Source organism: Schistocerca serialis, chromosome 1 (assembly GCF_023864345.2).
Source record: "Schistocerca serialis cubense isolate TAMUIC-IGC-003099 chromosome 1, iqSchSeri2.2, whole genome shotgun sequence".
NCBI lineage: Eukaryota > Metazoa > Arthropoda > Insecta > Orthoptera > Acrididae > Schistocerca > Schistocerca serialis.
In genome coordinates, this window is record NC_064638.1 from 827,071,223 (window position 1) to 827,084,861 (window position 13,639).

At 40.3% G+C, this 13,639-nt stretch overlaps 1 protein-coding gene across 1 annotated transcript in view; it reads left to right on the forward strand.

The window, feature by feature from the left end:
• LOC126484602 (WD repeat-containing protein 11-like) overlaps nucleotides 1-13,639 on the forward strand; it is a 208,359-nt gene that overhangs the window by 78,630 nt on the left and 116,090 nt on the right. The window contains exon 8 of the mRNA XM_050108172.1: nucleotides 11,592-11,727. Coding sequence (XP_049964129.1) covers nucleotides 11,592-11,727 — 136 coding nt within the window. The remainder of the gene's footprint in view (nucleotides 1-11,591; nucleotides 11,728-13,639) is intronic.

The window sequence follows — 13,639 nt, forward strand, 5'->3', positions numbered from 1 at the left end:
ACCTTATTTATGTAACTTTTTGCCTTTTGTTCTTCCATTCTCTTCCACATCATCCTTTCTTCCTAAAGTCCATGAAAGGATAAAAATCTTCTATTCTGTCTCTTGTACACGAGTTGTGTGTGGAGACATAACAGCAGACTGAAAGCCAAAATATTAAATTCTGCGTTTAAAAGTGTATTAACATATGTGAACCACTCAAAGTGAACAAGGCACCAGGCTCCAGCAAATCAACGAATTCCTGTTAAATATTACATTGAATATATTATAGAATTAGCATCTTTTCGAACTCATATTTATCAAAAAACTCGTGTGTGGCAAATAGCCATGTTTGAGTGGAAAAAGAGTGCAAGTGACACTTGTTGATAAAAATTGACCAGGCACTAGTAGAACGACCGCACTGAGGATTCTTACAAGCTTAATTATGTATATAGACAGTTGATCCATTCCAGTAATTGAGAATCTCGACCATTTTTGGCTGTTACTGACATTTTTGGTGGCAAGATGTTGGTTCCAGGGATTCCAAAATTTTCGAGAAAGTTTTAATTTCAACAATATAAATGTGACATAAAGTCATGCAGTTGGCAGGTGACCATTATTATAATAATCAGTAGTTCTGAATTCAGGCTGATTGGGTCACAATGGTAAAAGTCTTAACATCAGGAAAGGAATGACTTTATTGTCCATGTGACGCGTTTTGGAATTTAGTCATAATCACATTTCCAGGAGTGGTTACTGTGTGCAGATATGGCATTTCAAGTTGCATGTGAAATGAATATTTGCAGACTAGTCTGCACCCAAACTGCATTCTGACAGTTAACAGTGCCATATTTTCATCTGGTGGCAGGAAGTGGAATATCTTTTTTCAGCATATTCTGTGAGAGTACAGATTAATGAACGTACTTATGGTCTTTCAGCATCCTGCAATGTATACAGCCTGTGTTGCAGCACTTGGAATACTGTCAGTTTAATTATAGCGACCCGATATAAAACAGCTTCAAAGTCTGATTACTTTACAAATGATTAGTTAATGCATTTAATGTTATCTGCATTTAAGTGGATAGGTGAGAAAAAGTGAAGGAAAGTTTTGAAATTATGCTTATAGTTTGTTGGAAATCCGAATAGCTCTTATTAGGAAACACTGGATGAATATAAACTATGTAATTTGCACTCTATTTTAAGGAAAAGCTGGTCTTTCACACTTTTAAATGTTTATGATGTTATACAGTGATATAATGTTAAGGTACGTTTACACTGGGATACATGTATTGCGACATGTATGAGCGACATGTCAATTTGACATGTCGCGATACATCACCTCATACAAAAATTCACGGAACTTGTATGCCGACCCATGAGCTCATACATGTCGCGTATACATTTTGTATATCGCTTTTTGGCCATATACGCGACATGTATGAGCGACATTTGAAGAACTCGCGCATGCGCAGTACTATCATTTCCTGTCGTCTTGTCGCCTGCCACTTATTTTGACGATTAGCACATGCGTAGTACCAGGCTCTTTGGCGGCTGTTTGAGTTTTGGAGGTGCCGACTATCGTTTCGACGTTAATGTATCTGCATAGAACATCAAAAAGTGTCATACGCAACATTATTCTTCGTGTTTGCGAGGCTATTGTGCAAGTTTTATTCCAAGAAGTGAAGGTAAAAGTTTTATATATATCAGAGTATGTAATACATTCTATAATTTTTTCATGCATCTGGCACGTATATCAATTTTTTGCTATTATTCCGGCGGCCTCGCGTGATAATGTTGACAACGGATGCCGACAATCGTGTGTGAGACGTTGGCATTAGCAATCGCGCGACAATGCAAATGTTTTGTAATGAAATCTTCGTTTCAAGAGGAATCCCCAGTGGCCAAAAAATGGAGTATTACTGCCAACTGATCCTCTGGTGGAATCGCTTCCCGAAAGTTTGTGTTGGTTTTGGACACAAGAGGAGCCACAAGTGATATCAAACCGCGGAAATCCTCCATACACATCCTAACATAATTTCTAAAATATGCGCCATCCTTTAGCGTTAATTCGCGAGAAACTCTCTCTGCCACCATCTACGCTTCCTCCATCTTTTCTTCCTATCATCTTCCAAAAGAGCAAGTGTACCAGCACATAAAAATGTGAAATCTTCCAAATCGTCGTCGAAAGCTATCGCACAGTGATACATATCAACCAGTGTAAACGCACGCTCATACATGTATGAGGTTGATACTTGTCAACTCATACAAGTCGCGATACATGTCGCAAAGTCACATATACATGTATTTCATACATGTGCCGATACAAATGACAGTGTAAACGCACCTTTACAGGTACATTCAGTGATAATATATATATATTCTGGAAACTGTATTGCGAATAGATTTAGCAGTAAAGAAGCAATAAATTAGAACGTCATGCCTGATGCTAATTTTGTCTTCATGACCAGCAAAAGTGTGCTAAGTGATAATTTTTTCCTTTCATCATTTTGTGGCGGTTTCAGTGAGAAAAAGTTTTGTTGAGGATTGAAATTATGTGTAATCCTTGCTGGAAGTAACTAAGTGCTCTCATTCTCAAATAAACGAAGAATGAAGTCCTTGTATTTGCTTTTATTGTTATTATTATTATTATTATTATTACTACTACTATTACACTGGAGATTGAAGCTTGACTAATAATAATAGATCATTACTCCTGAATCCTTTCCTTAAGCGTTTCTCTTCCTTCAGCATCTATGCACATTGTCATTTTTTTCTTATCTTCTGCCACCTTTTTTCTGGATGAAGAATTTAGACAATCAGATAGATATTCTCCTACATTTTTAGATTGTGTGTGTGTGTTTGCCTGCCTACTTCAGTTCTTGATTTGCTTACTGATATGTAAATACTATTCTTCTGTTACTAATATATATATATATATTACTACTGTCCTTGAGAAAGAGGAAGTTATAAATACACACAACACTGTGATTTTAAGAACTTCTACTTTCAAACTCAGGTGTCTTTAACATTTTTTGTTTATTTTGTGTAATACATTATCTTTGATGTATTATAAATAATGTAGGTGACCATGATATACAAATCTCTTCTTTGCTACTTATTCCAGAGATCTCACCCATTAATATTCTCATGTCAGGAGCATACATAAAACACAGTTTACACAATTATTGACAGATCAGTGCAATTTATATAATTTTTGACCAAAACTTGGCCACTTTCAGAGCATTTTCCGTTGCTTGGTTAAGGTCTTCTTTCGTGCAGTTGGATGGACATGATCAACACTGAAGCTTATGTTGAACAGCATGTTCTTCCCTGCAGTCACATTGGGTTTTGTTTTCTTCAATGTATCCCCATTTTGCCAGGTTAGTCCAGGATCTGACCTCAGCCTATTATAGGATTTCCAGATTGGCCAATTCTCATCACGACCAGGAGGGGAAAGATTCTGAAACTCTTTTCCAGTCAGGAAGTTGGGATGTCTCAGCCCTCTGTAGTTGCAGCCTGGCTTCTTCATCAGTGATTGTTAGTTTCTCCGATGTTCTGAGGAAACTTTTCCTTGACCTAAGTTGTTGTGGGTAGGCTTGTTGCCCGTGCTTGAGATGCTTTTTTTTGTGTTCCAGTTTCGTTCTTTTCCTGGTTGCTGCTATTTCTCTTCGAACAGGTAGTAGTGCAATTCCTGCAAGGTGGTAGAGCCATTCGACTGGCAGCCTGTTGTAACTCTGCATGTGTTATTCAGGGCAATATCTACCTGTTTGGCATGTGTTGACTTATGCTAAACAGGACAGGCATACTCTGCTGCGGAGTAGCATAATGACATTGCAGAAGTTCAGTTGGTTTCAGTTTGGCTGCCCCACTGTGATCTGGCCTGTTTTCTCAGTAGGTTGTTCCTGGTGGAGACTTTTGATTTGAAATTCATGCAGTGTTTTTTGAACGTTAGAGATCTGCCAAGTGTTATTTCTAGATATTTTGGAGTGTCACAGTGTTCCAATTTGAACGCTGACCATTCTATCACTAACTTGTGGATGGTTTCCCTATTTCTCAGATGGAAAGCACACACTTGTGTCTTTGATGGGTTTGGTTTAGGTTGGTTTATTATGTAATATTTTGATAGATCTTAAAGAGCAATATTTAGGGTAATTTCCATTGAACTGAAGTTGTGCTTTGGTTTGCAGAGTGAGGTCATCAGTGTGCAAGAAGCTATGGGACTATGGGTTGGTCATTAGTGTATATTTAACAGAGCTGAAGCCAACACACTTCTCTTAGGAGGGTCACTTTTCTGTAGCCTCCATCATCTGCACTGTCCTTGGAGGTCAATGAAGAACCACTGGTTCTGCAGAAGATTGGTGATGAGCCTGGTGAGGCTGAAATCCTTGGTTAGGTTGTAGACCTTGTCTAATAATATTTGGTGGTTGACAGTGTCATATGCTGCTAAAAAGTCCGCAAATACCTCTTCTGTCACCGTACGGGCTTCAAATCCATCTTATATGAGCTGTGTAAGACTGAGTAATTGTCCTGTGCAGCTTTTTCAAGGGTGGAATCCAGCATGCTGAGGTATAAGCAAGGGATCAATAACATGTGAGAGACAGTTTAAAATCATTCTCTCTAGCAGTTATTAAAGGCAACACAGTAGTGCGATTGGTTTAAAATTCTTTGGACTATTTCCTTCTTTACCCGGTTTCAGTATAGCAATTATCAGCTCTTCAACCATATCTTTGGAATTTGACATCTGTCAACACATTTATTGAAGAGTTGGAGAATCCATTCCTTTGTTGCTAGTCCAGAGTGCTTGATTTGCTCAGTTAGTAGTTTGTGTTCCGTTTGCTTAGTGGGTGATGTTTTGGTATGTAGTGGTCTTAGTCGGATCATTGCCGAGGCATCACAGAAGTCTCCAGGGCTTATGATTGTCTTTTTTCAGATCCAGGTTTTCTGTTGTTTTAATCCATTTTTCACTTTTTGATTCTCTTATAGAAGAAATGGATTTTTTTGTTTCTATAGTTGTTACACTGAAAGTGTGTCTCTAAATAAGGTGCTATATTCTGTAAATAAGGCTGCCTGATGTGATGTGAGACCAGGGATGTAAGATCTTCGACAGCCATGAGGGACAGATATTTTGGAACATCTCTTTACGGCCATGGTCAACATGTCATACTGCTCTGGTGTTGGTTCTATAAAAGACACTTTTTCAGACATCTGCCATGCCCACACAAGACTGTGAGTGTCACACCATGTACTGTGATCTTTTATGACTTTACAGAGAAGTGGTGATATTGCTTGTATCATTCAACTCAGTGTCATGTATTTGTTTGCGTGGTCAGTGGTCTCTAGTAGCAGCACTACAGCAAAATTGTGTCAGTGCCTCTTTGGAGCATTATTCTGATTCTGGCTTCTGTAGCTGAATTGCGATAGACGTCTTGTGCAAAAACTTGTGAAGATGTCTGGTGTGTTTTTGTACTGTCAATTAATTTCAGCTTATCAGCACATTGATTGAATTTTGTATTTTCCTAAATTTTCACCTCACAACAAGTGTGTAGAGCACTTTTAAAATTTTTCTGGTGAATTGCTGAACTTGTGGAGCCCAGATTGTATTTTTTTTTTTTTTTTTTCATGGTCTTTGCTTCCTCTTTGCCTTGCGTCCCCCTCATATGAGATAGATACCTCTTTTTTTCTACATTTATACTCCGCAAGCCACCCAACGGTGTGTGGCAGAGGGCACTTTACGTGCCACTGTCATTACCTCCCTTTCCTGTTCCAGTCGTGTATGGTTTGCGGGAAGAACGACTGTGTGAAAGCCTCCGCGCGTGCTCTAATCTCTCTAATTTTACATTCGTGATCTCCTCGGGAGGTATAAGTAGGGGGAAGCAATATATTCGATACCTCATCCAGAAACGCACCCTCTCGAAACCTGGCGAGCAAGCTACACCGCGATGCAGAGCGCCTCTCTTGCAGAGTCTGCCACTTGAGTTTGTTAAACATCTCTGTAACGCTATCACAATTACCAAATAACCCTGTGATGAAACGCGCCACTCTTCTTTGGATCTTCTCAATCTCTTCCGTCAACCCGATCTGGTACGGATCCCACACTGATGAGCAATACTCAAGTATAGGTCGAACGAGTGTTTTGTAAGCCACCTCCTTTGTTGATGGACTACATTTTCTAAGGACTCTCCCAATGAATCTCAACCTGGTACCTGCCTTACCAACAATTAATTTTATATGATCATTCCACTTCAAATCGTCCCGCACGCATACTCCCAGATATTTTACAGAAGTAACTGCTACCAGTGTTTGTTCCGCTATCATATAATCATACAATAAAGGATCCTTCTTTCTAAGTGTATTCGCAATACATTACATTTGTCTATGCTAAGAGTCAGTTGCCACTCCCTGCCTATCCGCTGCAGATCTTCCTGCATTTCGCTACAATTTTCTAATGCTGCAACTTCTCTGTATACTACAGCATCATCCGCGAAAAGCCGCATGGAACTTCCGACACTATCTACCAGGTCATTTATAAATATTGTGAAAAGCAACGGTCCCATAACACTCCCTGTGGCACGCCAGAGGTTACTTTAACGTCTGTAGACGTCTCTCCATTGATAACAACATGCTGTGTACTGTTTGCTAAAAACTCTTCAATCCAGCCACACAGCTGGTCTGATATTCCGTAGGCTCTTACTTTGTTTATCAGGCGACAGTGCGGAACTGTATCGAACGCCTTCCGGAAGTCAAGAAAAATAGCATCTACCTGGGAGCCTGTATCTAATATTTTCTGGGTCTCATGAACAAATAAAGCGAGCTGGGTCTCACACGATCACTGTTTCCGGAATCCATGTTGATTCTTACATAGTAGATTCTGGGTTTCCAAAAACGACGTGATACTCGAGCAAAAAACATGTTCTAAAATTCTAAAACAGATCGACGTCAGATATATAGGTCTATAGTTTTGCGCATCTGCTCGACGACCCTTCTTGAAGACTGGGACTACCTGTGCTCTTTTCCAATCATTTGGAACCTTCCGTTCCTCTAGAGACTTGCGGTACACGGCTGTTAGAAGGGGGGCAAGTTGTTTCGCGTACTCTGTGTAGAATCGAATTGGTATCCCGTCAGGTCCAGTGGACTTTCCTCTGTTGAGTGATTCCAGTTGCTTTTCTAGTCCTTGGACACTTATTTTGATGTCAGCCATTTTTTCGTTTGTGCGAGGATTTAGAGAAGGAACTGCAGTGCTGTCTTCCCCTGTGAAACAGCTTTGGAAAAAGGTGTTTAGTATTTCAGCTTAACACGTGTCATGCTCTGTTTCAATGCCGTCGTCATCCTGGAGTGTCTGGATATGCTGTTTCGAGCCACTTACTGATTTAACATAAGACCAGAACATCCTAGGATTTTCTGTCAAGTCGGTACATAGAATTTTACTTTCGAATTCACTGAACGCTTCTCGCATAGCCCTCCTTACGCTAACTTTGACATCGTTTAACTTCTGTTTGTCTGAGAGGTTTTGGCTGTGTTTAAACTTGGAGTTGAGCTCTCTTTGCTTTCGCAGTAGTTTCCTAACTTTGTTGTTGTACCATGGTGGGTTTTTTCTGTCCCTCACAGTTTTACTCAGCACGTACCTGTCTAAAACGCATTTTACGATTGCCTTGACCTTTTTCCATAAACACTCAACATTGTCAGTGTCGGAACAGAAATTTTCGTTTTGATCTGTTAGGTAGTCTGAAATCTGCCTTCTATTACTCTTGCTAAACAGATAAACCTTCCTCCCTTTTTTTATATTCCTATTAACTTCCATATTCAGGGATGCTGCAACGGCCTTATGATCACTGATTCCCTGTTCTCTGCATACAGAGTCGAAAAGTTCGGGTCTGTTTGTTATCAGTAGGTCCAAGATGTTATCTCCACGAGTCGGTTCTCTGTTTAATTGCTCGAGGTAATTTTCGGATAGTGCACTCAGTATAATGTCACTCGATGCTCTGTCCCTACCACCCGTCCTAAACATCTGAGTGTCCCAATCTATATCTGGTAAATTGAAATCTCCACCTAAGACTATAACATGCTGAGAAAATTTATGTGAAATGTATTCCAAATTTTCTCTCAGTTGTTCTGCCACTAATGCTGCTGAGTCGGGAGGTCGGTAAAAGGAGCCAATTATTAACCTAGCTCGGTTGTTGAGTGTAACCTCCACCCATAATAATTCACAGGAACTATCCACTTCTACTTCACTACAGGATAAACTACTACTAACAGCGACGAACACTCCACCACCGGTTGCATGCAATCTGTCCTTTCTAAACACCATCTGTACCTTTGTAAAAATTTCGGCAGAATTTATCTCTGGCTTCAGCCAGCTTTCTGTACCTATAACGATTTCAGCTTCGGTGCTTTCTATCACCGCTTGGAGTTCCGGTACTTTACCAACGCAGCTTCGACAGTTTACAATTACAATACCGATTGCTGCTTGGTCCCTGCATGTCCTGACTTTGCCCCGCACCCGTTGAGGCTGTTGCCCTTTCTGTACTTGCCCAAGGCCATATAACCTAAAAAAACTGCCCAGCCCACGCCACACAACCCCTGCTACCCGTGTAGCCGCTTGTTGCATGTAGTGGACTCCTGACCGATCCAGCGGAACCCGAAACCCCACCACCCTATGGCGCAAGTCGAGGAATCTGCAGCCCACACGGTCGCAGAACCGTCTCAGCCTCTGATTCAGAGCCTCCACTCGGCTCTGTACCAAAGGTCCGCAGTCAGTCCTGTCGGCGATGCTGCAGATGGTGAGCTCTGCTTTCATCCCGCTAGCGAGACTGGCAGTCTTCACCAAATCAGATAGCCGCCGGAAACCAGAGAGGATTTCCTCCGATCCATAGCGACACATATCATTGGTGCCGACATGAGCGACCACCTGCAGATGGGTGCACCCTGTACCCTTCATGGCATCCGGAAGGACCCTTTCCACATCTGGAATGACTCTCCCCGGTATGCACACGGGGTGCACATTGGTTTTCTTCCCCTCTCTTGCTGCCATATCCCTAAGGGGCCCCATTACGCGCCCGATGTTGGAGCTCCCAACTACCAGTAAGCCCACCCTCTGCGACCGCCCGGATCTTCCAGACTGAGGGGCAACCTCTGGGACAGGACAAGCAGCCATGTCAGGCCGAAGATCAGTGTCAGCCTGAGACAGAGCCTGAACCGGTTCGTCAGAAAAACTGGAGAGGCCTTCCGTTCAGCCCTCCGGAATGTCTTTCGCCCCCTGCCACACCTTGAGACGACCTCCCACTCTACCACAGGTGAGGGATCAGCCTCAATGCGGGCAGTATCCCGGGCAACCACAGTCGTAGTCCGATCAGGGGATGCGTGGTACGGGCTGGCCGTCCCCGACAAACCCCCATCCGGACCCCCACAGTGATGCCCATTGGCAACAGCCTCAAGCTGTGTGACCGAAGCCAACACTGCCTGAAGCTGGGAGCCAAGAGATGCCAACTCAGCCTGCATCCGAACACAGCAGTTCTACATCTACATGTCTCAAAGCTGCCCTCCCCCCCAACCCCCCAACTATTTACTCTTTCGTTCCTTGAAGAATGAACTTGGTTTTAAAAGCTAGAATGCTGATATTATTCAGTTTTATGTGTTTGTATCAATTGTTGAGAGATTAGCACTCAGTAAACAGAAGAATTTCTTATTTTTTGTGTGTTACACATTTTCTCTGCACTTGGATTCCCTTGGATGCATATCCTAATGTCATGTGCAATACATTCAGTGTGCTGTCTGGAAACTTTTGGTCACATAGTGTGTAATGTTTGAAGACTTCATTTATTTTCTTGGCCAATTATAATCCACATGTTGTTAAAATGATTAAATGTGAATTTAGTTTCATCACACATTGCATACTGCATTTTATAAGATGCAGCCCACATTCATGTCAATTAAAAGTATCTTGTTTTGCATTTAAGTGTATGGGTACACATACATAATTTCTGCAAATCCTAACAACATTGATGAATAACTATTAGGAAACCGTGCTTCACCCTTGAAATGAAGGGTACTCTATTTCCTTAATATTTATTTTATTTCTGTAAGTGTTGACTGAAAATGTGGCCACTTTAAAGAAATTAAAGTGTTAGCTTAGACATTATTGATTACTTAGGAGCTTACAATCAGTGCATACCACATTTTTTCCCCCAATTGCCATGGACAGTCAAAGTAATTTACTTGCTTGTGGCACAGTGTTCACACCATTTGTTTTGGCATTTCTCTTGTAAGAAATAATTTTATAATCTCATATTGAATTGCCAAGGGAAAGAAATATCAGTGTTGATGTTCATTTTATAAGCGGTATGAGAGGCTTGTTGGTAGAGTGTATCATTCTGATATTGGACTATTTATGTCGTATACATGCGGGTCTAATTATGAATGAGTTTGCCTTTCAGTATAAGAAGTGCAGTGACAAAATGTTAAAATAATATTATGAGAAGGAAAGTTGCTGCTCTCCATATTGCGGAGATGCTTAGTTGCAGATAGGTACAACAAAACACAACAGCAGTCTCGGGCAACTGAAACCACACTGCCAGGGCTGTGTGGTTTCAGTTGCCTGAGACTGCAGTTTTGTGTGTGTGTGTGTGTGTGTGTGTGTGTGTGTGTGTGTGTGTGTGTGTATATGTGAGAGCCTTTATGTTGTGCCTATCTGCGACTCGGCATCGCCGCTATATGATGATTAGCAACTTCCCTTCTCATAATATTGTTACATTCCATCCTGTATTTTCCATTGTTTAAAAATGTTAAAGTAGTTTCAGAAAGTGTGTGATATTGTATTCCAACATTATGCTGCATGTTGTGGTCAATATTTTTCATCACATTTAGACTGGCCGTGCCATACATGTTTTCAACAGTGTAAAATCTAAGCCCATCTTTAAAATTAGACTTCCTGCTTATCATTGTGCCACTAGCGCTGCTTTGTGTTGTGTAACACATTGCAATCTTGAAATTTTTTCAGTGTGAATTACCAGCTGAAAGAGCATCATGTGCTGGTAAGTGTAATTATTGTATAAATTGGCATCTGTATAGAGGGCAAATGAGGGGTGGGGGGCAGATTTGATTCTTCTCTTTTTTTCTCCAGTCCTCTGAATGAGGTTCATACCAAAGTTTTTTATTTAATCTCACTTTGTCCAGAAACTGAATCGGTAACTCAATCTTTTTCTTCCTGCAGCATTCACTCACTTTGCTATTTGTTAGTCATTTAATACTTCACACATATGTTATTTTCTCTGGTTCTCTACATATTTTGTTTTCATGTCTCATATATTTTCTTCAGTGACAGAATAATTGGATTAAAGAAACTGGGCTAGCCATTTTTAAAAGCATCTGTTCATTACCTGATGTTTCCTTGTTTTCTTCTGTGTACAATGTGTTTCCCCAAAGACACTAGATATTTTTTTTAATGAGACATTTTAGTGAAAGCCTCTAACAATATTCTGTGTACGTCTATCATGCTTTTTTGTCTCATGCTGTTTTATATTTATTTTATTTATTGTTTTACATTTGCTATTATTAGAAGAATGAATTGAATTTTATGGCATTGTGATAAGATGATGCAAATGATACTTGTTGGCTCCCAGGTTATATCAGCTCGTCAGAGAGATATACTATATTGTCTGCATGAATCTGGAAGCGTCAGCGTGAAATTTAGACGCCGTCAAGTCTCGTGTGCTGCATCTCCACTGGATGCTGCTCCTGGTAGCATTAGCAGCATTGGTGAGTGCGGTGAATGTTACAAACAATGATACCTTTTGTTTTCGTGAATGAATTTGGTGACAGATGAAGACATAAAGGCTGGGCAAACCTAACATATGTTGACCGTTACACTGTCAGACTGTAACACAGATTACTGAACTTCCAGAGGCTTTTTTTGAAATGTACTCCATCTACCCAATGCCTCCAATCTCACTTACTCCAATAGTGTGTGAGTTTCCTCATACTCTCATTGTATGATTCTTCCTCCATCCATGTTCTGTTGTCTGTTGAACTATGAGGAAAAGGGAAGTTTTGCTGCAAACATTTTAGTTAAAATTATATACTCAACTAAAACTCAAGTGCAATGTAAGGAAAATGCTCTAGCATTTGAGACACCTGAGCATGGGTCATACATCAGCTTGTCTTTGGCTCTTTTTCCATTTCTCTTGTGTCTTGATATTTGCAATATTGTAGCTCATTACTGTCAACTACATTCACTATATGATCCCTTTTTTGCCAATTCTTGTTTAACTCTCATATTGAGAGTTAAACAATATGTACTGTTGTTGGAATATCCATAATATGTTTATGTTTAGTTGGAGAACTGCGCCATTGTAGACGCAGTTATCAAAATAGTGCAAAAAACTTCTCTATGTATTTATATTATTAAACTAAGTATATTTCATTGCCATAGTTACTAACCTATAATCAGTTGACATGCAGCCATCTTTTGATACAAATCACATTAAATAGACTGTAAGATGATTATTTCCACATAATTATTGTATGTGAATGTGGACTTTCCTGGCATATACTGCTGATGAAATCTTCTTGTGCTTTGATCCAGGCGGCTACCTTAAAATTCAATGATGTTTCAACGAGTGTGACACTCATCAAAATGTTGCGAAATTTCAACACAGCCACCCGGATGGAAACCCTAGAGGATTCTATAATCACTATTATACATCGTACAAATAGCCTATGGTACAAATAGCGTAACAGACTGCTGTCAGATATCTGTTAGGACATTAGGAATCACCACGTGTTCAAAACTAAAGTAAAAGAGTACCTTCTTGATCACTCGCATAATGTATCAGAATATTTGCATTCAGGGACATAAATTATGCTGAGCACTTATTTTCATATTAAACAGCTTTAACTTTACTAGTGTATGTGTAGGGAGAAAGAAAGCACAAACAAATATTTATCAGCAAGGGCTGTATGTGACAGCCATTGCCAACAGAACACAGTAGCCTGTTTTTGTTTCAAACAAAATGGTTTTTAATGTGCAACATTATGGGCTAATTCAGTAGAGTGGCCCCAGTTTAATCTAGTGTGATATTTGGTTTAACAGTATGCAGCAAAAGGGATTACAAAATGCACCTGTACTCCAGCTGCTAGAGGACATAAGCTGAACTGAATATTGCACTAGATTAATTATAGACCACTGTAACGAGGAAGAAACCATCTTTTTCTATTGATACTGGGCATCATATTAAATCTGAAATGTTTGCCAAAACAACAGAGAAAATTTGTGTTGCAACTTTTAGGAGAGCCTGGAATTTTGTGTGTCCATTCAGTAGAGTGACCCTAAAGTAAGCTAGTTCCATATACAGTTTAACAGTAAGTATTAACAGTCAGCACAATGAGGAGCATAACCAGCATTCCAGCAGCAGCTGAGTAGTGCCATTGTGTGTTGGTAGCTTATAAGCAGTGTGACGAGGACTCCCACACTAGAAAGGGCAATCTGGACAAGGGAGACATAGTGAACGAATGTTTAACAAACTTCAGAGTTCTATTGTTATTGAGCTATCAAAAGCAAGCCACATAGCCACATTACTAGTACAGCATGCTACAGTTATCATATTCAAGACTTTTGTCAGACCGACTTGTGTGGCAGCTGGTGCTGAGGGGGATGTATGTAATACTGCTG